The following is a 27,833-nucleotide window of genomic DNA, read 5'->3' as shown; positions in this document are numbered from 1 at the left end:
CTTCATTCTGATTGCTTGCCGCCGAACCGCGTCATAGCTCATTACCATAAAGTTGACTTTATTTCAACTCTCCTCGACGCTCACTCCGGCGAAGACGCGCCGCGCTGCTCCTCGCTGCTTATCGCCGCCGGCTCTCTTTGAAAATGAATGACTTCCGGCTACTTTGACGCTCTCGCCGCTTTCGGTGTGAACGTACGGTTACTCAGAAGCAGCTTTTTTAAGAAAAAACTTGCGAGCCGGACGAAAGTGTTTATTGGGCCGCATATGGCCCTCGGGCCGTAGTTTGCCCACCTCTGCTGTAGAAGCTCTCGTCACATAAATGACGGGAAACACAGCACAAGTCTGGAAAAATATTTTTTTTTGCAAAAATAAACCTCAACCACTGACTCTTTGGGTCATCTTTGGGTAGAGAAAATAACACTAACTTCCCCCTCACACTTCCAATAATATTCAGCTGAGCACAGCGTCTACACGACTCTGCTACAGTGCTTGTCTTCTTCTTTTTCTTTGCTACTGTGTTTGTGGGCGGGGCCGGGGGGTTCAATTTTCCTGGGTTTGCGCACGCAACAGTTGGGCGGGGCTTAAGTTTCTTATTGACGTCACGCCGAAACGGATAAAGACTCGTTATCAAGACGATTCATTTGAAGCACTGTGAGTTGACTCTTTTATAAATGAATCAATAGTCTTAAACACTGTGATTTAAACCATAGCTGGATAATTCACTTCACTTAGAGCTGTGTTGCACAATACATGGAAGGTCATTTTCAAAAACCTATAATAGGGGCTCTTTAATAAGCAATCATTCTGTGGTGGACAATCTGACCTGCATCTGTTTAGAGCAGGGGTGCTCAATCCTGTTCCTGGAGATCTACCTTCCTGCAGATTTCAGTTGCTACCCATATCAAACCCACCTGCCTGTAATTATCACGTGGTGTTCAGGTACTAATTAATTGGTTCAGGTGGGTTTGAAATGGGTAGCAACTGAAATCTGCAGGAAGGTAGATCTCCAGGAACAGGATTGAGCACCCCTGGTTTAGAGAAATGCCCTTTAGATGGTGATTTTACAGAAACATCAGTCAAGCACACGATTATATACAAAGCCACACACAAAAATAGTTTTGCTGCTTGTTCAAACTACTTATTTAAAAAAGAGCTGAACCAACAGAGTTCTTAAGGTTTTTTTGGGACAACTTAATAGTTTTATGTTCAATCCACTTAAATTTGATTGCTTAATCGATTTGTGTTGGGAACACATGAATAAACTCACATAATAAATAAGTTTGTCTGCCACAAAATTCAATTAGGCGTTTAGCTACATACGTTGTCTTTAATATGAAGTAAATTTATCATCTCTTTATAATTTTATTCATTTAAGTAGAATTTCTGGTTTTTGGTTTGGTGTCTGTTTAAACTATTATTTTTATTACTAGTTGCACAAGAGTTGCACAAACATTAAACTGAAGCTACATGTATAAAAATCAAATATAAACTAAACTAAAAACTAATGAGCAAAAAATGAGCTACTTTAAAAATAATATTGAAATAAAAACTAATTTAAAAATGCAAAACTATTATCTCATTATGCCACTAATTGTTTAAACTGTTTGGGGGATTTATTTTACATGAGGTAAATGAGCTGTTATCCTCCATGTTGACTCCGTCAGACACCTGGATGACACTTCTCGCTCCATGTTTAAGGAGAACGTGCGTCTAAAGAAAGCATTGAGTTACCACATTAAAGAGGTGGAGGATCTGCGGAAGAGGAATACAGCACTGGCTGAAGAAAACGACATGCTTGCTCTGCAGAAGGTGACAACACAACACACTAGAATTAGCATCTTTTCCATTTAATGTTCAAAAAAATTATTATTATTTTTTAAGACATTATTACTTTGTCAACAAGGACATATTAAAGTGTTCAGGCGCGCCTGCATGATTTCATTCAAAGGTACACACATATCCAGCACCACCCTGCCTCATCATCCCTTATTCCTATTTCAATCTTAAAAAAAACACTGATGCTTGCTGTTAAAGGCTTAAGGCTGGTTATTATTGTGAAATCGATAGGATCAAACTTATGTTTCCTTTTTAATATATGTATGTATACAGTTAAAGAATAGATTCTAAAGTCTTACTACTTGTCTATAAATCATTAAATGGCCTAGCACCTCAATACATTACAGATATGCTCACTGAATTATATCTAATAGATCACTCAGATCTTTAAGCAATCTTTAAGATCAAAGCAGTGTGAATCGGCCTTCAGTTACTACGCCCCTCGCTGCTGGAGTTAGCTTTCAGAAATGATCAGATGTGCTCCAACATTAGGTACATTCAGATCAATACTGATAACACATCTGTTTAGCTGTGTCTTTACTGAATGAGCACTGTGCTACGTCCAACAGGTGCACTATTGTGTCTTTCATTTCTTTTTCATTTCTTTTTCATTTGATTAGCACGAGAAACTAATCAAATCGTTTGTTACAACGTTAAAATCCATATCTGCAAAGGTAAAACAAATGATGAGAGAATTTAAAAAGAGCGGATTTTGACTGCGGTCAGGCCAGCCACCAGTCCAACAAGAATGGTCATTCTAGCCGGCAAGCTATTCCGGCGGTCACTCATACACTGTGTATTACAGTAGAGCGCCAAACAAACAATGTATGTGCATTGCAATGGATGACAACAAGCTGACAGGGAAGATGACGAGGTCTTTCGCTACATTAAAACTGCTGTCATGGAAAATAAATGTTCTTGGCTGGTAGTAGATGAACTAACAATCTTACCCAAGACTATGCATCTCGGCCTGTAGCAGCAGCAATGAAATGATGTTCAGTGCTGCTGGACGTACCATCCTGAGCGCAGGACTGCGCTAAAGCCATTTACAGTGGATTCAATAATGTTCCTCCACAAAAACACGTAGCCTAATCTTGGTGAGTAAAGGGTTTTTTAAATTATAAATAAATATTAATTAAACCATAAAATCATAATGTAGACAGAGTATACAGGGTAATGTTGGCATGGGTGGGTAAGTGGGTGCACGGCTATTCGAGCGGTGATGTCGCGCGCGGGGGCACTTTTGATCATTTTTTAAAGGGCACTTTCTATCCAAGACTAAAAAGGGCATGTGCACTGCACAGGTTGAGCCCTATGTGTGCACATGCCTGGCTCTGTTCTTGGGCCACTTCTCTTCTTCATCTACACGACATCTCTAGGACCAGTCATCCAGAAACATGTTTTTTTTTACCACTGCTATGCTGATGATACCGAGCTATACCTCTCTTTTTACCCTGATGATCCCTTGGTTCCAGCTCATGCTTGAAATGCTTGAAGTTTCTGCCAACCCGACTCTACACCATAACTTTTCAATCCAGATGGATGGGGCAATCATTTACTGCATCCAAAATGGTAAAAAGCCTTGGAGTAAGGATTGATGACCAACTAAACTTCTCTAACCACACTTCTAGAACTGCTCGATCTTGCAGATTCGCACTCTATAACATCAGAAAGGTCCGACCCTTCCTATCTGAGCATGCAGCTCAACTCCTTGTTCAAGCTCTTGTTCTCTCCAGACTGGACTATTGCAACTCTCTTCTAGCCGGGCTTCCAGCTAACTCTATCAAGCCTCTTCAGCTGCTTCAGAACGCAGCAGCACGAGTGGTCTTTAATAAACCTAAAAGAGCACATGTCACTCCGCTGCTCATCCGTTTGCACTGGCTGCCAGTTGCTGCACGCATCAAATTCAAAGCTATGATGTTTGCTTACAAAGCGACCTCTGGCTTTGCTCTTTCTTATCTGCTCTCACTTCTGCAGATCTATGTGCCCTCCAGAAACTTGCGTTCAGTGAATGAACGTCGCCTTGTGGTTCCATCCCAAAGAAGGAAGAAATCACTTTCCTAAACTCTCGCATTCAATCTGCCCAGTTGGTGGAATGAACTCCCTTACTGCATCAGAACGGCAGAGTCACTCGCTGTCTTCAAGAAATGACTAAAAACTCAACTATTTAGTCTCCACTTTCCTTCCTAATCTGCAATTGCCTCTCTGGCTATACCACTAACTGTACTCCAAAAAAAAAATTACTTATGCTATGCTTCTTAGACTTTACACACCTGTAACTAGCCTACTGCACTTATTCTTATTCTGCACTCATTTGTAAGTCGTTTTGGATAAAAGCATCTGCTAAATGACTAAATGTAAATGTAAACTTACTATGAGAACTCTTAAAAAAAAGAAGCTTGTATGTGAAGCAGCACACAATCTTCATTGTTTCATCCCGCCTGCAGGAATCCACCTTAGAGTCTGCCAAAGACACCATCTCCAATCTCACAGCACAGCGAAGCAGAGTTTCTGAGCTGAGGATGAAGGTGTCCACACTGGAGCAGACCCTGGCCAACATGGTGTCTGCGTTTGAGAAGGAGAAGAGCGAAATCAAGCAGCGTGCAGTGGTCAGAGCTCAAGCTGGTGGTGTAGAGCTGGACAAACTGCAGAAAGTGCTGAACGTACGGGACAGAGAGCTGAGCCGAGTGAAGAGAACAGCTCGCAGCGTCGTGGAGCAGCGATGCGATATGGAGATCCTCTTCCATGAGGCTCTGAACCACGTGAAGCAGGAGATACTAATGCAGAGGTAAAACACTGGTGACCCACAATTCAAATAATAGGAGCACAATTTACTCTCATTCATTTTGCTTTGTGTCAGATTATGTGGTATCAATATCAAATGAGCAAGAGCTCTGTTTATTTGATTGCAAATGCATTCTCAATTCTCTAATATGATTGCGAATGCCAAATATGACATTATCAGGCCTCCTGAATATATATATATTTTTTTTCAAATGTTATCCAAAAGCTGTTTAACAGAGAACTCTTGGCTCTCTTAAGCAATATTTGTGTGGATCACTGGTCAGTCGGTTGTTTGAATAATGTGATCAGGACATGAAATACAAAAAAGAGATTTTATTTACAACATAAATAATTGCCAGCAAATTTGAAAAAGTTAGTACTGTAATGGCATTTTGTTTCTTTTAAAAAATCATTTTTAAAACATTTGTTTCTGTTAAACCTTAAAAGTCAAGTCAAGTTGCGCTTTAGGCCCAATGCCTATTCGACCCCTTAGCCCTTCCCCTTACTCCTACCTCTTGTTTTGCGCGTTCACATGAAGGGGCAGCGGTGTCCCAATTATCTTTAGCTTGAAAACAGAGGGCTAAGGGAAAGGGGTAGATACCCCTTCGAATGAAGATTTTTTAGGACCAGACTAGAAACCAAGGAGTAAGAAAATTTCCCAGAATACACCAGCAATGGCAGGATAGCTTTAAAAAAAACAAAAGACACTAAATTTCGCTATCTATAATCCATAATAATAACTCCAGTACAGCAGTCCCACAACATTTTGACACTCGATGACACTCAAATAGTTTTTTAAAAGTTTCTTTTCATTTTTTCAGTTCATAATAAAATCAAATTTAAAACAAATCTCAATTCTCAACCTTAAGAAATTGCAGTAAATACAGTATAAATGCACTCAAGCCGTCTCTTAGCTGCAAAAATGTGTCAGTTCTCTTCAATTGTTTGTACTGACTTATACAGTAAATTAATTTGTTTATTAAATGTAAGAGTTTGACATAAAAAAATAAAAATAAAATACTGGCTTGTTGGCTAATTGGGGTGATTGATTGCAGGAATGATGTGTAGAGCTGGATCACTATTTCTCGAGAACTCCAATTGTATTGTTTACTTGAAGCCCATGTAGATGGAAACATTGCGATATTAAAGGACTTTTAAAAGCTAAAGTGGCAGTGTGCCGATTTTCTTTAAATATTAAATCTTCAACATCACAGACACCAAACTCTCTCTAGAGATAGTATCAATACAAGCAACAGTTCCCGTTAAAATGTTTACTGCCAATAATCCAAGCCTTTTGTTGCATTATGTTCCGCAGACAGGAAGCAGAGGTGAATCATAGCAGGCGGATGGATGAGTTCTTATCAGGCAAAAGAGAGAAAGCTCACATTCACACCATGAGCAAAACTCCTCACAGCACCCGCAGCTTGTCCATTGCTTTAAATGAGGCTGAAAAAGGGTAAGAGCCTAATACATTTCTTTTATGGTTTCTGGGATTTTAAAAAAAATTCTCATCTAATGAAATGATCACTCATCTTGTACTTAAGCATCTGCAAGATGTTTTTCCATTAGCAAAACTGTATGTAACCTCAACGTGTCCTTACATCAGCAGTCTGAAGAAAGCCGTCAGTGTTTCAGAGATGAGCTGGGAACAGAGAGAAAGAGTTCTCCGGCTGCTCTTTACCAAAATGAATGCCCTAAATTCTAAGTAAGTACTTCCTGGTGGATTCTGACCTGAAGTTTGGATGGCAATACAATTTTTAGTGCAGCTATACCAATATATGTAGTCTTTTGACCTTTTCTGGTTCTGGAAAATGAAACCAAGAGCCAGTTTCTGTGCCTGACGATCGAGTTGTCGTGGTCGTAACCTTCGACCACCACCAGTTCCACAATGCACCGGCCCCTGACAACTGTGGTGTGCCTGTGGGAGTATGGTCCCATGTCACTCCTTTGGGCTAAGTCCAGCTGTGTTTCTTGAGGAAAAACCCGGCCACCAGATGCTCGCATACAAGCCCCAAACCCAGGCCTGGCTTCAGGGTGCGGCCCCGGCTGCACAATACCCGGCGATGTCACGGTCCTTGATGTCTTTGTACTCATAAGGGGTTTTGAAACACACTTAGTCTGACCTGTTACCCTAGACCTTTTTGCCTTAGAGGGCCCTAGCAGGGGCATTAGCCCCCGACAGCAAAGCTCTTAGGATCACTCAGGCACTCAAACCCATCCACCATGCAGTTCACATTGAGAGAACTCAGCTGAGGTGGCTCGGATGCTTCCTGGACACCTACCTAGAGAGGTGAGAATACCTACAGGCATCTCCCACCCTGAGGAGGCCTCGGGGAAGACGCTGAAGAGACCATGTCTCTTAGCTGGCCTGGGAACGCCCTGTGATCCCCCCGGAGAAGCTGGAGGAAGTGTCTGGGGAGTATGGGGTTCTCTCCTAAGACTGCTGCCCCCGCGACCCGGCCCTGGAAAAGCGGTAGAAAATGAATGAATGAATAATAAATGAATAAATGAAACCACAATAATCAACACAGACTCATTGGTAATGCAGGCCCAGGGCAACATTTTTGGGAAACTGCAACTATGTGCCTTGGCATATGCATGCCTGCATTTTCTGGGTAAAACAAATGCTGCGGGGCAGTATGACACAGCCAAATTTGGTTTCTTTTTACATTAAATGCCACAAAAACAACGTGATCCAAGCATCTGTGATGTGTAATCGAATACACCTGCTTATCTCTGTATAGATAGCTTTTCCAGAGTGGTCAGTTTGCTTTGTAGCTTTCCTCATACAATGTCGTACTTGATTGGACTGGGGTTGAATCCAGTGAAAGATGGCTCCAGAAACCAAGTAAAAACAAAAAAGCAATCTGAAATTGGGGCAAAAGTATGCATCCACAGTTCTCTTTTCTTGTTTGCTTTTAATAGCATTATCAGTTGGATTTAGGACAGGATTGTGTAGGTCAGTTGATTGCGAGGTGATATATTATGCATGACGAGCCGGCTTTGAGAACGACATGTTCTTTGAGACAACATAAACTAATTATTCTTCCGTCTTCTTCTTAGATGATTTTAAGAATGTATCTCCTCCTAGACCGTTTATACTACAACCACAAAACTGACTCCAAACCTCCAAACTAAACTGAATTAAGTTGCTCTATCTTTTCCAACTAATCCAACATACGGTTTTTGAAAACTGACCCGGAAAATTCAGAAAAGTCCCATTGACTTAACATTGGACCATGCTAATTACTACAACTATTGATCCATATTAGAAACATACTAATATACTAGCAACATGCCAATTCATTCTAAATTCATGCTAAAAACATGCTAATTTATGCTAGAAACATGCTAATTTAAATTAGAACCATAATAATTTATGTTAGCAACTGCCTAGAAACCACTCACAACACCTTAGCAACCACCTAGCAACACCTTAGCAACCGCCTAGCAACATCTTTTAACTACATCAATTATTTTAACTTTAAAACTACTTCAGATTTTCAGACTAGGCTTTCTCAAGACACCATAAAGTTCGTCAACAAACTTTACTTTTCTAGTTCATTGTTGTTGTTTTCATGTAATATATACAATAATGACTGCTAACAAAATCAGCTAAAGGAGATGTACTGTGTGAAGTAACAAGAGTGTATTTTTGTTTTCTACGCTTCTGAAGGAAAGCAGTTCATGATTTGGCTCTGACAGATTCTGAGGGGAACCAGTGTGTCAGCAATCCTGGGTGAGACATGACAGCAGATGTTTGCTTTGCTGACTTATAAAGCAAATGTGGATGTTTGCCAATCAATAAATCCTCATAATCATTGTCATTTTGTTGTATAATTAAACAATGACAAAATATGATTTGTGTAGCATCATTCATACAAAATACATCACTGCAAAACTTTACAATAAACCAAAAACTTAAAGAAAAAAAAATTGAAGTTTCTGAATTTGTTGGTTTGCATTTTCCCATATTGACTGAATAAGCAGCGATCTATCTGTGTTTTTAACAGGAATGAAGAGGAGGATTCCCACTCGACCTTTTTAACCCAAGCTGAAGTTTCCAGTTTGAGCTCCAGCGAAAACTCCAGTGCTCTGCCAGATGTGTAGATCATCAGATACTATTGCAGATAAGAGAGATAAATAATATTAAAATACAAGCAAGTTACATATCAACGATAAAATCCCAGAAAGTGTTTATTTGTGTCTGCACACACAAAAGAACCAAAGTGTGTTTTTGACATGTACTGTGTACATTTGTCAACATTGTTGCAAGCAGGGGCGGATTGGCCATTGAACAATTCTGGCAAATGTCAGAAGGGCCGGACCATTTTTTTAAAAAATGTGGGCCGGTCAGTAAAAAATAAAATAAATAAATAATAATAATAATAATAATAAAATAATAATAATAAATAAATATTAAGCATTTCCCACCAATTAGTGATGGCCAGGTGGTTTTGAGAGGGGAACGACCCAATCAGAGGTTACGCCAACATAATCAAAATCTGGCAAGAATATCAAACCAACAGTAAGTGCAACACAAGCAATTTTGTCAGAGATGGATCATTAAAGGCGGTGAAAAGTGGACAAAACCAAGCAGTTTAGAAAATACAAATTTAAATTACATTTTTTATCAAGCAATTGTGTTTTTTTAGGATGTGCAATGAAATAACAGTATTTAGTTAAATTAAAACCAAAAACAGTGTCTTGGCATAAAAAGGCCCAAAATCATATTATTGTAAATAGATTTAACCCTCTACCGCACGCATTATGATAGATTTATAAAAAAAAAATGTTTGACTGCTTAACTTTTGGGCTAAGCAGTGGCGCAGCAGGTAGTACTGTTGCCTCACAGCAAGAAGGTCGCTGGGTCGATCCTCGGCTCAGTTGGCATTTCTGTGTGGAGTTTGCATGTTCTCCCTGCCTTTGTGTGGGTTTCCTCTGGGTGCTCTGGTTTCCCCCACAGTCCAAAGACATGCGACACAAGTGAATTGGGTAGGCTAAATTGTCCGTAGTGTATGAGTGTGTGTGAATGAGTGTTTGTGGATGTTTCCCAGAGACGGGTTGCGGCTGAAAGGCATACGCATCCGTTAAACGTAAAAACGTGCTGGATAAGTTGGCGGTTCATTCCGCTGTGGAGACCCCGGATTGGTAAAGGGACTAAGCCGACAAGAAAATAAATGAAAGAATATTTCCCTTTTCTAAAATGGCTTTAGCTTCTAACTTGACGTGCTGTAAAAAATGTGGAAAATGTTCTTTTTTTAAGGTACTTTATGATATGTTGCCATATGGCAACAACATCCAATAGTGGATCTAACTTAGAAATTTAAAACTCAGAACTTTCTTTATAATTAATAATTTTGTTGTTTGAAATGATTTAATTGGTGTTGCAGTATTATAAGCTTTAACACAGAACTTATAAACGACACCTTTTATATACTTTCCAACAACTGATATTTCTACAGTTTTCATTAATTCCATTCTTTTTTGCTGAATATTATTAAAAAGAATCATAATATTGTATTATCATGTATACGACATACAGAAAATAAATATTTTCCAAATTTTGTAACAAATAAATAACAAGTCTAGTTTATCCAGATGCATCAGAATATTGTAGCTATTAGCTAACACTATTTATATATTATACTACATACTTTACATTGCCTGTCTTATCTGCCTCAGAGCTAACTTACCTGAACTGTCTCTATCAAATGTCCAGTCTGTATCATTCTCCTGGTCACTAAAACCCATCTCATCCTCACTTTCATCTGCAGGAAGAGCCAGTTCTGTCCTTTTCTTGTTTCACCTACCGTAAAACATGGTGGTGTTCGCTAATACACTATTCCCTGTATTTATATCTTTTAAAAAGTAGTATTGCCAATAAAACTAGATTTTATCCATAATGCAAATGCCATTACCATATGAATAATCTACATTATATTGCTAGCTTTCATGTGGTTATTGTTACAACTTAAAAGATCCCAGCTGACTTTGCTAGCTAGCTAACCCATTGCAATATTGCACGTTCCACTAAAGGACAGTGTAGCCATTTGGCAACACATATATTTGATCGATTTGCAAAAAACTAATTTGATAAAAACTTTTTTTGAGTGGTGAATATGTCATAATAATAACTTACTTGAGGTGATGTTTCTGATTTATTTGCGGATCTGAGATAATTTGATGCTTTGTTTTTATTGATGTTTACATTTGCATTTAGCAACTCCTCACAATAAACACCAGTCTGTCATAAATCACGCCACAGAAAAACACTGCAGGTCATGTGACTTAACCAAAGCACAGCATTGGCTGCACAAAGTTCTTCTCTTTCCAACAACAAAAAGAAATCAGTGTTGATCTTAAAGAAACAGTGGGAGGGAAATTAAGATAAATATCATTGGTTCCACCTGTGTTCTGTTTATATTCAGTTCATTTGGTCTTGTGTAATTATACTCCTGTGTTTTGTTCAGTCCATTGTCTAGTATTGAATTGTCATCACCCCTTGATTCCTGTGTGTTGATGTTCCAGTGTCTCCAGTGAGTGTTTTGGTAATAAATACGTGTGTGTTTTGACAACTCCAGTGTTTTGGCATCTCTTTAGAAGAGTGAGAATGAGACAGAATACCGGACCAAAACAGAAAAGTTGTGTAATGTATTTTCCCTCTTTTCTTATGTAGTCTTTTTGCCCCAGTGTTTTTTTTTCTCCTCCCCCCCATGTTTTCATGGACCCCATTTATTGACTCGAGTTCTTTTTCCTGCTGGAGCAATGAACATACCAGAATCTGTCTGGTCATAGCGAACAACACCAGCTATCTGGACAACATGCTCTATTTTACTCCGCAAGCAGAGCACTGTCGTCTAAGGATGGTCGTCGAGGCAATTTCGCCATCTATATGGAGTGGACACTCTGGACCCAGTGACCATCCAAATACCACCGTACAGCAAGGAGCGGGTACCTGAGCCCACAGTAGATGAAGAGCCACACCCAGTGTATGAGCCATCGCCAGTGAGAGCGACGGTGCGAATACTACCAAAGAGGAGGAGCTCAAGGGACCGTCTGACAAGGTTTGTGAGCCGGCTACATTGCTGAATGTGGGAGTCCTGGTGAAGATTAAAAACTCGAGCGAGAGTGCATATTCCGTCCATAACTCAGAGGTATCATGAATGTATTGCAACAATATAACATTTTATTTAACATAGACAATTTTGTTGTTTTCTTTTTAAAAATACAAATTTTGTTAAGATGTTCTCCCTGTGTTGGCGTGGGTGTCCTCCAGGTGCTCCGGTTCCCCCCACAAGTCCAAAGACATTCCATGTAGGTGAATTGGGTAGGTTTAATTGGCCATAGTGATTGGTTGCAGCTGGAAGGACATCCGCTTTGTAAAACATATGCTAGATAAGTTGGCGGTTCATTCCGCTGTGGCAACCCCAGATTAATAAAGGGACTAAGCTGAAAAAAAGTTAAGAATACTGATCATTTTAGTTACACTACAATAACTATGACATCATTTTGTATGCATTATAATGCTGTGAATTGTAACACTACAGTACAATACAATAGTTAACTGTAATCAGTTTCCAGTTACCGCTACTGCTACTATCACAGTAATTAACTGGCAACACTGTTGTTAGATACTCACTGTAATGGTTTGGTTGCAAAACTATTTAACTGGCAAAACTGTTGCCAGTAAGTCACTGTAATGGTTTGGTTACAGTAATGTACTGTTAAATACTGTAAACAAACCATTAGAGTGACTAACTAGCAGCAGTGTTGCCAGTATTCTATTGTAAAATAGCCTGGTAAGGTCTAACAGTGTAGCAAAGTGTAAATAATAAAGTGGTCAGCACTTCTTCAGTCAATTGGTCTTCAGTACATTCCCCAGATCTAGAGATCATCAGGATGGCTTTACAACTCAAGCTCATGGCCTGCAAGTAAATATAGAAGACTATTAATAGCATCACACACACAGCAAAACAGCTGCTCAGTGACCAAGCAAAGCCTCAGTTCAAAAACAAACCAAGAACCTTCAACTCAAACTCAAGACTGGCGTAGAAAGGTAAGAGTATAACTTGATTGATGTCACAGCTGAGATTTTGTACACACTCCTTCTTATTTTAAGCAGAATGGGAGACTTTCAGAACATTGAACAAGACTTCTATCAGTCTGGATATTATATTGATGGTCAACAGGAAGATGTGTATGGCTATGATCCAGCCTACCTCAATCCAGAATACAATGATGCGTAAGTGTAAAAACATAATATCTGTGTGTGTTTGATATGTATAAATATATCAGACTGTTGTTCTGTGTGCAGTTTTTATTGTTAGTTCAGTTTATTTATTAATTAATTGTTTCCTATCTGATTTTCAGGGATAATTCAGCACACTTAGCAGATGAATATGCAGCATCAGCACCTTATACTGGACAAGTGTATCAGCCTGTAGCTCAGCCCGAGCAAACAGAATATACAGACTCATATGAGGATGAACCACCTCTCTTAGAAGGTAATACAATCACTTGTTAAAAATATCTTTAAGCTGAAGTGTGTGAACAGCACTGCACACGTATACTTTCTAGACCTGAGTACACAATCGAGCCATTCACATGTACCATTTACTGTGTATGAGCCATTTACCAGGGTCCCTTGTCCCCCCCCACCCCAAATCAATGCATCAATCAAACTCACCAGAAAATCTGCTTAAAGGAAAATGCATGTGTATTTTCATTGTTTCCCAGAGCTGGGCATTAACTTTGAGCACATCTGGCAGAAGACTCTGACTGTGTTGAATCCACTGAAGCCTGCTGATGGCAGCATCATGAACGAGACAGATCTCACCGGCCCTGTTCTCTTCTGCGTCGCTCTGGGAGCCACACTACTGATGGTACAAACTCCACCTTGAATCCATTAACTAGAGGTACATGGTCTTTTGTATTGCACTGGGGACATGAAACAGATGTAATGTCCAGAGCACATACCCGTGTGTGTGTGTGTGTTTATATTTGTTCCGCAGGCAGGAAAGGCACACTTTGGATATGTATACGGCATCAGTGCTCTGGGATGTGTCGGGATGTACATGTTGTTGAATCTGATGAGCATTTACAGTATATCCTGTGGAAGTGTGGCGAGTGTGCTGGGATACTCTCTACTGCCAATGGTGGCGCTCTCTGCATTTGCTGTCGTTTATTCCCTTCAGTGAGTATCCAATAGTGTATGTAGAATTGGGTTTTATTTTAGAATTGCACTTTTAGGCTACTAAATTTGTCCATTTTTATTTACAGTTTCGATTATATGAACATTAATAGGCACTTTTAAAGGGAGAGTTCACTCAAAAATGAATATTACTCATGATTTACTTTCCCTCAAGTAAACCTTTGTTTACTCTCAGACAATCCTTGATCACGTTTACAGTCATTAGTTCATTTACAGTGCATGCGGAAAGTATTCGTAGCTTCCCTTCACTTTTTCCACATTTTGTTGTGACCGCTCCATTATTACAAAATTGATTAAATGCATTTATTTCCTCAACATTCTACACACAATATCCCATAATGACAATGTGAAAAAAGATTTTTTTTTAATTGTTACAACTTAATTAAAAATAAAAAAAGCCTGAAAAATCACATGTGCAGAATTATTCACACCCTTTGCTCAATACTTCGTTGATGCACCTTTGGCAGCAATTATAGCCTCAAGTCTTTTTGAATATGATGCCACAAGCTTGGCACACCTGTCTTTGGGAATTTTTGCCCATTACTCTTTGCAGTACCTCTCAAGCTCTATCAGATTGTATGGGAAGCGACAGTGTACAGCCATTTTCAGATCTCTCCAGAGATGTTCAATAAGATTTAGGTCTGGGCTCTGGCTGCGCCACTTAAGGACATTCACCGAGAGTTTTGGAGATGTGCTTTGGTTCATTGTCCTGCTGGAAGATGAACTGTCGCCCCAGTCTGAGATCAAGAGCACTCTGAAGCAGGTTTTCATTCAGGATGTCTCTGTACATTTCTGCATTAATCTTTCCCTCTATCCTGACTAATCATCCAGTTTCTGCTGCTGAAAAACATCCCCACAGCATGATGCTGCCACCATTATGCTTCATTGTAGGTATGGTATTAGCTTGGTGATGAGTGGTGCCTGGTTTTCTTCAAATGTAACGCCTGGCATTCGCTTCAAAGAGTTAAATTTTAATCTTATCAGACCAGAGAATTTTGTTTCTTATGGTCTGAGAGTCCTTCAGATGACTTTTGGCAAATTCTAGGTGGGGAGTGGCTTCTGGCCACTCTACCATACAGGCCTGATTGGTGTTATGCTGCACAGATGGTTGTCCTTCTGTAAGGTTCTCCTCTCTCCACAGAAGAACGCTGGAGCTCAGACAGAGTGACCATCGGGTTATTGATCACCTCCCTGACTAAGGCCCCTCTCCCCCGATCATGACCGGTCAGCTCTAGGAAGAGTCCTGGTGGTTCCAAACATCTTCCACTTACAGATGATGGAGTCCACTGTGCTCATTGGAACTTTCAGAGCAGCAGAAATTTTCCTGTAACCTTCCAGCCTTGTACCTCAAGACAATCCTGTCTCGGAGGTCTACAGACAATCCCTTTGTCTTCATGCTTGGTTTGTGCTTTGACATGCACTGTCAACCCTGGGACCTTATATAGACAGGTGTATGCCTTTTCAAATCATGTCCAATCAACTGAATTGACCACAAGTGAACTCTAATTAAGCTGCTGAAACATCTCAAGAATGATCAGTGGAAACAGAATGTACCTGAGCTCAATTTAGAGCTTCTCTGCAAAGGCTGTGAATACTTAAGTGCATGTGATTTTTCAGGTTTTTTATTTTTAATAAATTTGCAACAATTAAAAAAAAAAAATCACATTGTCATTATGGGGTATTGTGTGTAGAATTCTGAGGAAATAAATTAATTAAATCCATTTTGAAATAAGGCTGTAACATAAAAAATGTGTAAAAAGTGAAGCACTATGAATACTTTCCGGATGCACTGTACACCCCAGCTTTTTATAGATTATATTCAGATGTTTGTAATCATTAACTTTTCACACAGATAACTTTAACCTAATTACACATTTTTTTTCTCAATAACTGTAAAAGATGTTACACATTTTGTAATGAAATGATGTAACAAGTTACTCCCCAACACTGCTTAGAGTCATTTATACATATTTTATTCAACCATTAATTTCCTTTTCGGTTTAGTCCCATTTTTAATCAGGGGTCGCCACTGCTGCATGAACCGCCAACTTATCCAGCATATGTTTTACGCAGCGGATACCCTTCCAGCTGCAACCCATCGCTGGGAAACTCCATACACTCTCATTCACACACACACACACCACATACAATTTAGCTTACCTAATTCACCTGTACCGCATGTCTTTGGACTTGTGGCGAAAACCGGAGCACCAGGAGGAAACCCACGCGAACACTAGGAGAACATGCAAACTCCACACAGAAATGCCAACTGACCCAGCTGAGGCTCGAACCATTGACCTTCTTGCTGTGAGGCGACAGCGCTACCCACTGTGCCACCCATGTATTTTTTTTTTTTACAAATAATACACATTAATTTAAGATTTTTTCAAGACTAAATAATGCTTGGATCAACTAAAGTTACAGAGATGTAATTATTTAATTAAGTGCATTTATATTTGTAATAAACTAATTGTATGTATGTACTGTTCACTGCAAAGAGCCTAGAATTGTTCTTTTATAAGTGGTATTCGATGTGAAAATCATCTTTTAGAACTTATTTTTAAGAGTGAGTGTATAATTGAATTGTGTTTGAATAACGTGTGCTTTATATTTGAACACAGGGGTCTGCTGGGAACGCTGTTGGCCTTGATTGTGATTGGCTGGTGCAGTCTGTCTGCTTCTAAGATCTTCAGCTCCACTCTGGCCATGAGCGGTCAGCAGCTGCTGGTGGCGTATCCATGTGCTCTTCTGTACGGCGTCTTCGCTCTTCTCACTGTCTTCTGAAAATGCTCTGCAAAATCTGAGCTAAGAAAGGATTACTCTTTGATCAGATGACAATCCACTTAAAAGCACAGTCCACCCCAAAAATGAAAATGCTGTGATCATTTACTCGCCCTCCACTTGTTTATAAACTACCCACATAGCAAAATTTCTCTGGTCCAGCTCTGGCCCACACAATCAGGTTCTGCTTGATGAATTACAGTACATGACTGGATCAAGTCTGGCCTCCAGACAAGGGCCAAACATGGACCATATCTGAGTCAAGTCACAGCCAAGTTAATAACTCATAACTGGGCCAGATAGGTTGATGTTTTACAATTGCAATAAAATTGATAAACACATGAAGCTTTGCGCTTTAGGCACACTGTAGGCATGTTTTTTTTTTAAACAACCTCATAAGTAGAATTTTTTTCATTACTCAAAATTTATTTTAATATACAGTTGAAGTCAGAACTATAAGCCCCCCTTTGAATATTTTTTCTTTTTTAAATATTTCCCAAATGATGTTTAACAGAGCAAAGAAATTCACAGTATGTCTGATAATATTTTTTCTTCTGGAGAAAGTCTTATTTGATTTATTTTGGCTAGAATAAAAGCAGCTTTTAAGTTTTTAAAAAACATTTTAAAGTCAAAATTATTAGCCCCTTTAAGCTAATTTTATTTTCAATAGTCTACAGAACAAACCATCATTACACAATAACTTACCTAATTACCCTAACCTGCCTAGTTAAGCTAATTAATCTAGTTAAGCCTTTAAATGTCACTTTAAGCTGTATAGAAGTGTCTTGAAAAATATCTAGTCAAATATTATTTACTGTCATCATGGCAAAGATAAAATAAATCAGTTATTAGAAATGAGTTATTAAAACTGTTATGTTTAGAAATGTGTTGAAAAAATCTGCTCAGTGTTTAACAGAAATTGGGGAAAAAATAAACAGGGGGGCGAGTAATTCGGGGGGGGGGGGGGGGGGGGGGGGGCTAATAATTCTGACTTCATCTTCAACACGCCAAACGTGGCGCCACATATACATTTTTAACACCTAAGCTAAATACTACATTTTACATCTGGCCCAAATCTTTGTGTGCTGCTTTAAAGATGGTGCCACCTCTGCCAAACCCAGGCCATGTTTGGCCCACATGCTGTATGCCTGCTGTGCCATCTTTAGCCAAATCTGGGCCAAAGTTCTTTGCTACCTGGGATGCAATTTCTTCAAAAGGTTTACATTTTTATTGGTAATTTACAAACCTTTCCACCAATCAGAGAACATAAAGTTAGTTCCAACTGTTAGACTCTTGGGGAGTCTATTTACAAAAATAAGTGGTGTTCCTTTCAGGTTAATTTACTTTAGCCTCCTTCATGGCTAACTAGATGACTTTTTTTTGTAGGTATAGAGGAAGCCCATTATTTCCGTAGAGTTTGTAAACTCGATTTCTTGCTAGTCAACTTTGGAAAACTGAATTTAGCATCCAGTTTACTTTAAACACACATTGTCCTCATATACCACATAGCAAAAATTTCTATAGCAAATTTCTCTGGCCCACACAATCATGTTTAGCTTGGCCCGCATGCTGCATTGAATTACAGTACATGACTGGACCAAGTCTGGCTTCCAGACAGGGGCCAAGCATGGACCATATCTGGGTCAAGTCACAGCCAAGTTAATAACTCATAACTGGGCCAGAACTGGACCAGATAGGTTGGTGTGTCACGATTGCAATGTAATTAATAAACCCATGAAGCATTGCGCCTAAGGCACACTGTGGGCGTGCTTTTTCTCAAAGCGACTAGTTGAATTTTTTTCTTTACTCAAAATTTATTTTAATATATTTTAAATGTGGGTCAGGAAAGGCCAAACTTACGTGGCCCACGGCTCAACTTTTAACACCTGAGCCAAATACATTTTACATCTGGCCCAAACCTTGTGTGCCACCTTAAACCAGTGCTACCTCTGCCAAACCCGGGCCATGTTTGGCCCACATGCTGTATGCCATTGCTGGATGAATGTCTTCTGTGCCAGCTTTTTGCCAACTTTGGGCCAGAAATCTTTGCTAACTGGGTACTGTGAGTGTCTTTCCTCTGTTCAACTTAAAGGAAGAGGTACTGAAGAATGTTAGGAAAGACTGACTTCCATAGTATTTTTGTTATTACTTCGTCAATGCTTTTTCCAACATTCTTCAAAAAATCTTGTTTTGTTTTCAACAGAAAAAGCTAAAAAAAAATATATCCAGAACCAGTTGAGTGTAAGTAAATGGTACAGAAACTTTCATTTAATGAAGGCTATCATTGTGAAAACAAATGTTACTCTAAATCAGGGGTCTCAAACTGCCAGCCCGCAGGCCATTTGCAGCCCTCCTTCTTCCTCCCTCCAGCCTGAAACTGATATTAAAATATAACGAGGTTTAACCCACCAAGACATATATTTTTGAATCACATCATTGTTGTGCAATCGCATATAACCACTTGTGGTTTTGACCCCCCACTTACTGGACATTAAAACTATTGTACTATATATTTGGGTTACTTTCGGTTTCTCTCTGTGTGTGGCCGCTGCTACTGGACACTATTCCAAAGTTAGCGACCCGGGGGTATTACAGACTATAACAAAATTCTGACAACTGGGCGAAATAAAAATTACGGGAGTTTTCCAGGAGAAATGACAAAACGGGAGGGTGGCATGAGATGGGTCTGAAATATGGGAGACTCCTGGGGAAAATGGGAGTGTTGGCAGGTATGTTTCTGGGGCAGAATTAAGCGTTAAACATATGTCCGTAAGTGCTCTAATTTTACTAAAGCTCTATTTTTGTAAACATTTAAGGATCATTTGACTATAATCAGTTTTATACCACATGTATTTTGTTGTACAAAAACTACTTCATGTTATGCTGGTAGTGTAAATAAGATATTCAATTCAAATGGTCTCTTTAATAGATTTTCCTCATATGCATATTAATATTTGTACAAAAAATGTGCATTAGTAAAGTTTTACTGCTGGCTGAATTGATCATGTTAAAGTAAATGTTAATATATACATAATTTTTCCCCACTTTGTTGTAGTTTTACAAAAAAAGAATGACATTGAGAATAACAATTGCCAGTAAAGTCACTTAAGTTACCCAACCTGCTTTCTGCTGTCTTATGCTATCTGTTAAACTTCTGGTTAAGCAACCAATTGAGCAACTAATTGGGACATAATAATAATAATAATAATTATAATTATTATTATTATTATTAAATTGCAGTATTTCCACATCAATTTAAACTACGCCTTCAATATGTACAACAAGAAGGAGTTTTGACTGCATATACTCTAGAGAAGAATGTCTGAGTCCATCAATTACATCAGGTTTCCACTATTTTCTTGTGCTTGAATGCTAAACGGCCCTCTAAATGATGTGAACTAATATCTGTTCACAAGTTAACAACTCGCTGACTCAAATGATTTGCTCAAAAGTGAGTCTACATTAAATAATTTGCTTATTCAAACGATCCATTTAGAATGAGTCTTCAATAAACAACTCACTGATTCAAATGATCCATTCAGAGTGAGTCTCCACTAAACAACTCTCTAATTCAAATGATCCATTCACTGTGAGTCTCCAGTATACAACACGCTGATTCAAATGATCAATTCAGAATGAGTCTCTTGTAAATAACTCGCTGATTTAAATGATCTGTTTAAAGTGAGTCTATAGTACACAACTCATTAATTTAAATGATCAATTCAGAGTGAGTCTTTAGTAAACAACTCCCTGATTCAAATGATCCATTTACTGTGAGTCTTCAGTATACAACTCACTAATTCAAGTCATCTGTTCAGAGATTCTCCAGTATACGACTCGCTGATTCAAATGATCAATTCAGAGGGAGTCTCTTGTAAACAACTCACTGATTCAAATGATCTGTTCAAAGTGAGTGTATAGTAAACAACTCATTAATTCAAATGATCAGTTCAGAGCGAGTCTCCAGTAAACAACTCACTGATTCAAATGATCCATTTACTGTGAGTCCACTTGAATTTATCCTAAACTGAGAAAAAAAATGTAGGGTGGTGCATGATTTACTTTTTTTTTTAACCAATTGGATTGTTGAAAGACAGTCGTTGCTAACAAAAGGACTGATGAATTCAGAGTAGAAACAAGACATATGCCTATCCTAAAATGAATTTGATGTGACCATAAAGTAAAGAAAAGTTGTTTTGAGGGAAAAGGAAGGTTATTTTTATTTGTTTAATTTGAGGGTAAATAATTTTTTACAAAATAATGATTTAAATTTTGATCTGCTGGCGACTTTAAGTTTTTAAAAATCTAATATTTTTTTTTGCCCTTAACTTATTATTGAAAAGCAGGACTTTATACTTCTACTGGGGTAATATTTAATTAGGGTGTACGTATACTCATGTGATTTGTGTACTTTGTCTATCTCCTGATATAAACACAATGTCCTAGTAATAATGCTAACCATTCACTTTCTTCCACTTTCTCTTCAGCTGCATAATGCAGAAGCTGACCTATTAATCCTTCAGTCTTATACATCATCACTGAATAGTAATGCCAGGGCAGGAAAGATTCATGTTAATTGTGATTAGATGCATACACTGTAAAAAATGCAAGTTTCAACACAATCCCTACATGTTGTCCCAACACAAATTGATTAAGTTAACTTAATCATTTTTACAAATTTAAGCGGATTGAGCATAAAACTATTAAGTTGTCCCCAAAAAACTTGAGACTTGTGTTGTTTCAACTCATTTTAAATAAGTAGTTTGAACAAGCAGCAAAAGTTATTTTTTGAGTGTTCAGTAATCATCCAAAATAAATAAATGAATAGTTTCAGAAGTATTCACAAAAACAATAAGGTTGGAATGACTTGATTTTATTGTACTAAAAAAGAAATGTGTATAAAACTTGATCTTATTTGCGTCTTATTAAATTAATAAGTGAAGGCAAAATGAAGAAAAGGCACTCCAATCATAGGCAAAGAGAACATTAAAAGCAATCTGCTGATTTCACAGACACCATCTCATCCTAAAAAATGCTTTTGCAAAAAAAATGTTAATATAAAATATTTACAGAATTACAATTTACACAAGTAACGAAAAGCTAAACAAAAAAGGTTGGCCGCTGTTTATCCCTTTTACACGCTCAAGCCTGTCGCACGTCCTGCTTCCCGACCCAGAATCCTCTGCTGCAGGCCATCTGTGTTTTCAGATTTCAGATGAAATCTCATCGCCTTTTAGGCCGGTTCATAATGAGCGAGTCCTTGGAGAAACACATTTGTTGGATATCATCAGTCCTCAATAATATTACAACTGAAGGTAGTTAATTTCATCTACTTATTTGAAATTAAATGTGACTCATCAAATATATATATATATATATATATATATATATATATATATATATATATATATATATGTAATCAAATATTATTAATATTAAATCAAATACTGATTGCATGTATTTTAGGGTTTTTCCTTCTCTTATTGCTTACCACCTCCTATTACTAATAAATAAGGTATCCAAACTTTTAACTGATTGTAAAGATAATACAATATGTTATAATGTAAAATACTAATTCTTGTACAGTATAAAGACAACACAACAGGTGAGAGAGAACACCTTAAAAAAGTAAAATCATAAATATTAAGCCAAGTAATTTGTGGTAACTAATCACTGTGCTCATCAATCTTAATTAACATGCAATAATGAATGAAAAATAAATCATATTTTACACAAATGCCTATTCTTTTTTTTTATACATCGAAACATTTTACAGAACAGAACATTCAGTAACTTATATAAAAGAAAAAGGACAGAAAAAAAAGCAAATGCCTATTATTAAGCCTAATTGGTATTATAAAATCATGAGAGGCTTCTTTTTTTGCAATGATTTTTTGTGTTCTTCGGGTGAATTATAAGCTAGACCTTCTGGACTTGTTGTTCTGTAAACAAAGCTTTATTCTTACCACAATTAGTCATTAATCCTAAATAACTTTAATAAGGGTGATTAAGTTCATTTTCTACATATAGAAACACACACTCTTCTTGTGCAGGCTGCTCTGTGCCTGCATAAAATTATTTCTAAAGATCTAAAACACACAGGTTTTTTATAAGATGTTTTTTATTGATGGTTTCACGAAGATTCTTAATCGAAGGGAGATTTTCTTTCAGTGAAAGCTCATTGGAAACGCATGCCTCAGCCACATTTTGTTGAAAATATATTTGTTGAACATTTCAGATGGTTGAGGATATGCAAGTATCACTAGCGTGAAAAAGAACAAAAACTGTTGGCATCATTCTGCCACATACCGTTAATTTTTACCTTGTTTTGATTTTTTGCTTTTCAGTATCTGGAAATATGGTTCTTTTACTGGGGAACCAAAAAAAATATTTTATGGCATCACTGTAGAGTGCCTTTTTAAATACTTCTTGTCACATTTATATTTAAAAGAGTTTAATACTGCATGCCAACTTGAAATTGAGGTAAAGTTGGTTTTATTTTCACACATTAGCTCATTAACTCCCATTGTTTACCCAGCTACTTTAAAAATTCGATCTGAAATCGCATCTAAGTAGGACTTTAAAACAACATTAGCACTACTTAATTTACTGTAAACAATTATGTTTCAATAGTCATTGGCTGCTCATATAATTTTCCATATTCAGAATTTGCAAATAATACTTTTCTGAAATTATATTATTAAGGGGAAAGTCTGAATGTGCGAATTTAAAACCAACTTACCTCAATCAATTTAAATGGTTCCTGCTGTGACGCACACCAGCCCCTGTTTAAAGGGCAATTGCTATGTAAATGAATTAATACATGCTACCTTTGAGCCCTATTAATTAGCAGTCACCTGTTCCACTAAAGGAGCAATTATGTGCCTTCTTTGGGTGAAATTGGCTTTAAATAATGCATTAAGTAGGCGACAAGTTAAACTTACCCCGTACATTTTGGACAGGTTATTAAACAACACCTGCCCCGCGCTCACTTTGTCTCTCACGCCCCGGACGGTCCCGTTCTTACTGAAGATGTTAACGCGTTTCCCGGTGAAGAGTTTGTTTTTGGTCGCGCTAGCGTACATGAGCAGCTCGTCTGGTTCGCTGCCACTGTCGTCAGGCTCTGCGGTTGCACCGAGGCCGCTGAGGTGGCTGTTGGCCTCGGAAATGACCGGCGAGCTGGCTCGCTCCGGCTCCGAGCTCACCGTGGTGTCCGTGTCCGCGAAGTCCTCGAGGCCGCGCTCTCTGAACACCTCCTGCAGGACGCGGCCGCTGCGCGCAGACGCCACGCGGAAGCGCACTCTCTTCTCCGCGCGCTCCTCATCGGCCCTAGATGTGTCTCGCTCCATTCTCAAAATCTACATCATACCAATATTGGTTTGCCTGAAATTAGAGCGTATCTCAGGTAAAGTGCATTGCCGTGACACCAAAGGTCTAGCCCGATCTTCAGATAAAGGGCTTCTGGTTCAGGGGTGTCAATTCGACACCACACGTGTTAATATTTAATAAACGCTATCCATGGAAACTGTGGAAACCGACTTGTGTTCTCTAATGAATAAAATATACCTCACGTGTGGGTCAAAGAACATATTATGTATAACTAATAACAGAAGCGCCTGAAGTGTGAAGTTGCGTTTTTTCAAACTCGGTCAAAGCTAGTGGTATATTGGAGAGGCATTATGTTTTATATGCAAATAATATGCATTATAAGTTTGTGAAATTCAGTTATACATTAAAAATACCCTTTAAATGTATCTATTTTTTGGACTGCTTCAGTGAACAAGTAGCTATACTAAAACCCATTAATTTTCACTAGTTTTATTAGTATTTCTTTCAAAGTCTGCTATAAAGGCTTTAAAAATAAATCTTTGTAAATTATATGTATTAAATATAATTTGTTTAAAAAAACGTTGCCAGTGCATTATAGATTAATTTTATAAAAATGTTATTATATTATTCTTAATTCAACTTTAGGGGTGCGGCCTGGTAGGGGGGAGTACAAGACAATGTGCCCAGGGGCTTCTTAATTCTTAATTCTTCATCTGGGCATGGCTAGACTTGCAAGTTTAATCGTTAAATACTCTTAATATAAACATTAAAATATACCTAAAGATCCTGTTTTTAGGTGTACAACACATTCACAAATATAATTTGGATTCTTAAATTGATAGTCAATTTGTGTATAGTTATCTCTCAGTTGACTATATTCTTTAACTGGCCCGCTTAAGAGATTAGCCCACCTATAGTGACCAAAGGACTGCATTCTTGCTCACTTATTTATTTATTTTTTTAGCAATTTTTATAATGTGTAATACAGGCTACTATTTACATTCCTGCGGCATTTACCTTGTGCAGAATTTATAATCTTTAATTATAATAAATAAATAAGTAATTTTAGCAAATGCACTAACATTAGTATTAAGAAACAGATTTCATGTCTCACATAGAGAAATGATGATGGTCTAGTACAGTGCTGCATAACAATAATGTTCTGCTTATTGAACACCTTCATTTAATTCTGATTGTCTGTCCGTATCCAAAACTTATTTCCTTTTTTTCCAGATTGATATCCGGCTGCTTATAAGCTCAGTTCCTAATCATGTGAACTCCCAGACTGACTAAGCAAAATTAGAGATGCAGAGTATGAATGCAAAGAAATGTAAGATGGTGTCTTGTATGTATTTTCAGTTAAAAGAATAGTCTACGCAAACACCCTTTTGCATAAAGAGCAGTTATAACGCTCTCTACACAGCAAAATAAACCGCCAACTTTTCCAGCACGTTTTACGCAGCAGATGCCCTTCCAGCCGCAACCCACCACAGGAAAACACCTATACACTCTTGCATTTACATACCGACAATTTAGTTTGCCAATTCACCTATCTTTGGACTGTGGGGGAAACCAAAGCATCCAGAGGAAACCCACACGAACACGGGGAGAACATGCAAACTCCACACAGAAATGCCAACTGATCTGGGGCTCAAACCAGCTCCCTTCTTGCTGTAAGGCATTTGTGCTTCCCACTGCGCCACTGTGTCGCCCTTTATTGCAATTTTATTACAACTAAAATAGGCTTGGCACAAAAGTAATATGTCCAAAATAGCACTTAAAATATAATGACAATTAGTCTGGATGTAAGCATGCTGAGCATATATATTTTTCACTATGGAATGTTTCACACCGTATTTGTACGTTCACTTGAGTAACATTTATTGAGTACTTTTACACCTTTGAGCAGCCACAGGAAGTGCGATTTACTGTTTTTACGTAACATGTTCATGTATTTCAAACTGAAATGCAGCTGTTGCACTTACAGTTAAACTCTCAGCTCTTGATCATTTAATAGCTTATTATTTCAACTATATTATGTGCATTTCACTAAAAGACTTAAATACAGTTGAAGTCAGAACTATAAACCCCCCTTTGAATTTTTTTTCTTATTTTTTAAATATTTCCCAAATGATGTATAAAAGTGCAAGGGAATTTTCACAGTATGCCTGATAATATTTTTTCCTCTGGAGAAAGTCTTATTTGATTTATTTAGGCTAGAATAAAAGCAGTTTTTAATTTTTTAAACCTCATTTTAAGGAAAAAACTGTTAGCCCCTTTAAGCTATGTTTTAGTCTAGAGCAGTGGTTCTTAAACTGTCGTGGTACACGAGCTTCCTTTTAGTGGTACGCGGAGATATTAAATGTGTCATATGTACCAGCTACATATTTTTCTAAATTGATCAAAAATGATTTATATGTGAATGACATATAATATTATTTATTTTTGACATATAGCCTATATTTCTGAGGTCCAGGCAACATTTCCAGATGTTGATGAATTAGCTACTGTATGTTAATACTTTACATTTAAGTACAACACTTTTTTTTTTTTTTACTTTTTAAGAACATTAACCTACCATTTTTAACTTTTAAAAGCAAATTATAGTTTAATTGTTTACATTTTTTTCAATTTTTAAAAACATTTTTTTACAAATAAGCACAGTACGGTGTTATGTAGCTGCTTTACTGGGCTTACTACGCTACTATATTTCAATACTGCTCATTATGGTGGTACTTGGAGAGATAATTTTTTTTCTGAGGTGGTAAATGATGAAAAAAAAATTGAAAACCCCTGGTCTACAGAACAAACCATCGTTATACAATAACTTGCCTAATTACCCTAACCTGCCTAGTTAACCTAATTAACCTAGTTAAGCCTTTAAATGTCACTTTAAGTTGTATAGAAGTGTCTTGAAAAGTATCTAGTCAAATATTATTTACTGTCATCATGGCAAAGATAAAATAAATCAGTTATTAGAGATGAGTTATTAAAACTATGATATTTAGAAATGTGTTGGAAAAAAAACCCATCTCTCCTTTAAACAGAAGTTGGGTAAAAAATAAACGGGGGCTAATAATTCTGACAGCAAACGTAAGCAAACAGCTTTAGTACTCTGTGTATGAAATTGTCCAATGTTGTTATGTTATCAATATTGTTATTCAGCAAATAGATTCTTTATTAATGATTTTTCACCCTATTCATATTTCTAGCTTACATATACATCAGATATTTTCAAGTATTATTGTTTTTTGAACTATCTTTTATTTTTGTTTTATTTTTGTACTAGATTTTTTTTTTTTCCCCAAGCGCTACTCTGATGTGTTTGTCAAAGACTTTCAAAACCCTTATGTTTGCTCTAACTTCAATTATTGTTTCATGGGTAGCTGATCAGCATTAACATCTGCTGCTGAGAATGTCTTCTTCTTTCTTTCAAACTTTTCGTCCCTATCATTGCTTTTAGCACAGTTGTAGATGTTGCAAGAAAGGAATCATCTAAAGAGTTGAACAGTTTTAGCAAACGCTGGACATTCGTGTAGTAAACGTGTTTCTGGAAGCGTATGAAATAATGTGGATGATTCAGACTTCTGTACACTGGATAAACCTCAGTGTGTCTGCGCAAACTACACTATCAGTATTGATTTGAAGGAATATCACTGAATATTTTGTTTAGGATTGTCATGATGGCAACAAACACTCAACGACCTTAATAAAACTGGGTGCTCTTATTGTGAAAATGCTGATGTTTTGTATTGAGTCTCACATTCTCATGTTACGACGTTTGTATTTTAATACATTTTTCTGAACAGCTCTGATTTCACAATAAACCATTGGAATATTTATGGATGATTTGCTTATGTCGCAGTGACTGATATGTTTAGGTTTTGGG

The 27,833-nt window shown here is 37.6% G+C and overlaps 3 protein-coding genes across 6 annotated transcripts in view; 2 read left to right on the top strand and 1 right to left on the bottom strand.

The window, feature by feature from the left end:
- bbof1b (basal body orientation factor 1b) overlaps positions 1-27,833 on the top strand; it is a 182,637-nt gene that overhangs the window by 7,350 nt on the left and 147,454 nt on the right. The window contains exons 7-12 of one of the 3 annotated variants that reach the window (XM_087277286.1): positions 1,665-1,809; positions 4,284-4,624; positions 5,936-6,076; positions 6,230-6,325; positions 8,297-8,359; positions 8,634-11,198. In XM_087277286.1, the coding sequence (XP_087133412.1) occupies positions 1,665-1,809; positions 4,284-4,624; positions 5,936-6,076; positions 6,230-6,325; positions 8,297-8,359; positions 8,634-8,730 (883 nt within the window). In that variant the 3' untranslated portion in view covers positions 8,731-11,198. 3 annotated transcript variants of the gene reach the window in all.
- zgc:123321 lies at positions 12,626-19,733 on the top strand. Of its 2 annotated transcripts, none has more exons than XM_087278044.1 (6): positions 12,626-12,679; positions 12,743-12,865; positions 12,994-13,127; positions 13,360-13,505; positions 13,635-13,816; positions 16,456-19,733. In XM_087278044.1, the coding sequence occupies exons 2-6, from the start codon at positions 12,747-12,749 to the stop codon at positions 16,616-16,618; spliced, it is 744 nt and encodes a 247-aa protein (XP_087134170.1). In that variant the 5' UTR covers positions 12,626-12,679; positions 12,743-12,746; the 3' UTR covers positions 16,619-19,733.
- On the bottom strand, positions 21,473-24,040 carry grxcr1b (glutaredoxin and cysteine rich domain containing 1 b). The gene is made up of 2 exons (XM_087278998.1): positions 23,560-24,040; positions 21,473-21,874 (listed from the first exon to the last, which is right to left on the bottom strand). Exons 1-2 carry the CDS (start codon positions 23,962-23,964, stop codon positions 21,839-21,841), a joined length of 441 nt encoding a protein of 146 aa, XP_087135124.1. The 5' UTR covers positions 23,965-24,040; the 3' UTR covers positions 21,473-21,838.

Source organism: Danio rerio, chromosome 13 (assembly GCF_052040795.2).
Source record: "Danio rerio strain M-AB ecotype USA chromosome 13, GRCz13ab, whole genome shotgun sequence".
Classification (NCBI taxonomy): Eukaryota; Metazoa; Chordata; class Actinopteri; order Cypriniformes; family Danionidae; genus Danio; species Danio rerio.
The sequence above is the reverse complement of the archived record's forward strand: the minus strand, read 5'-3'. Positions and strand labels throughout refer to the sequence as shown.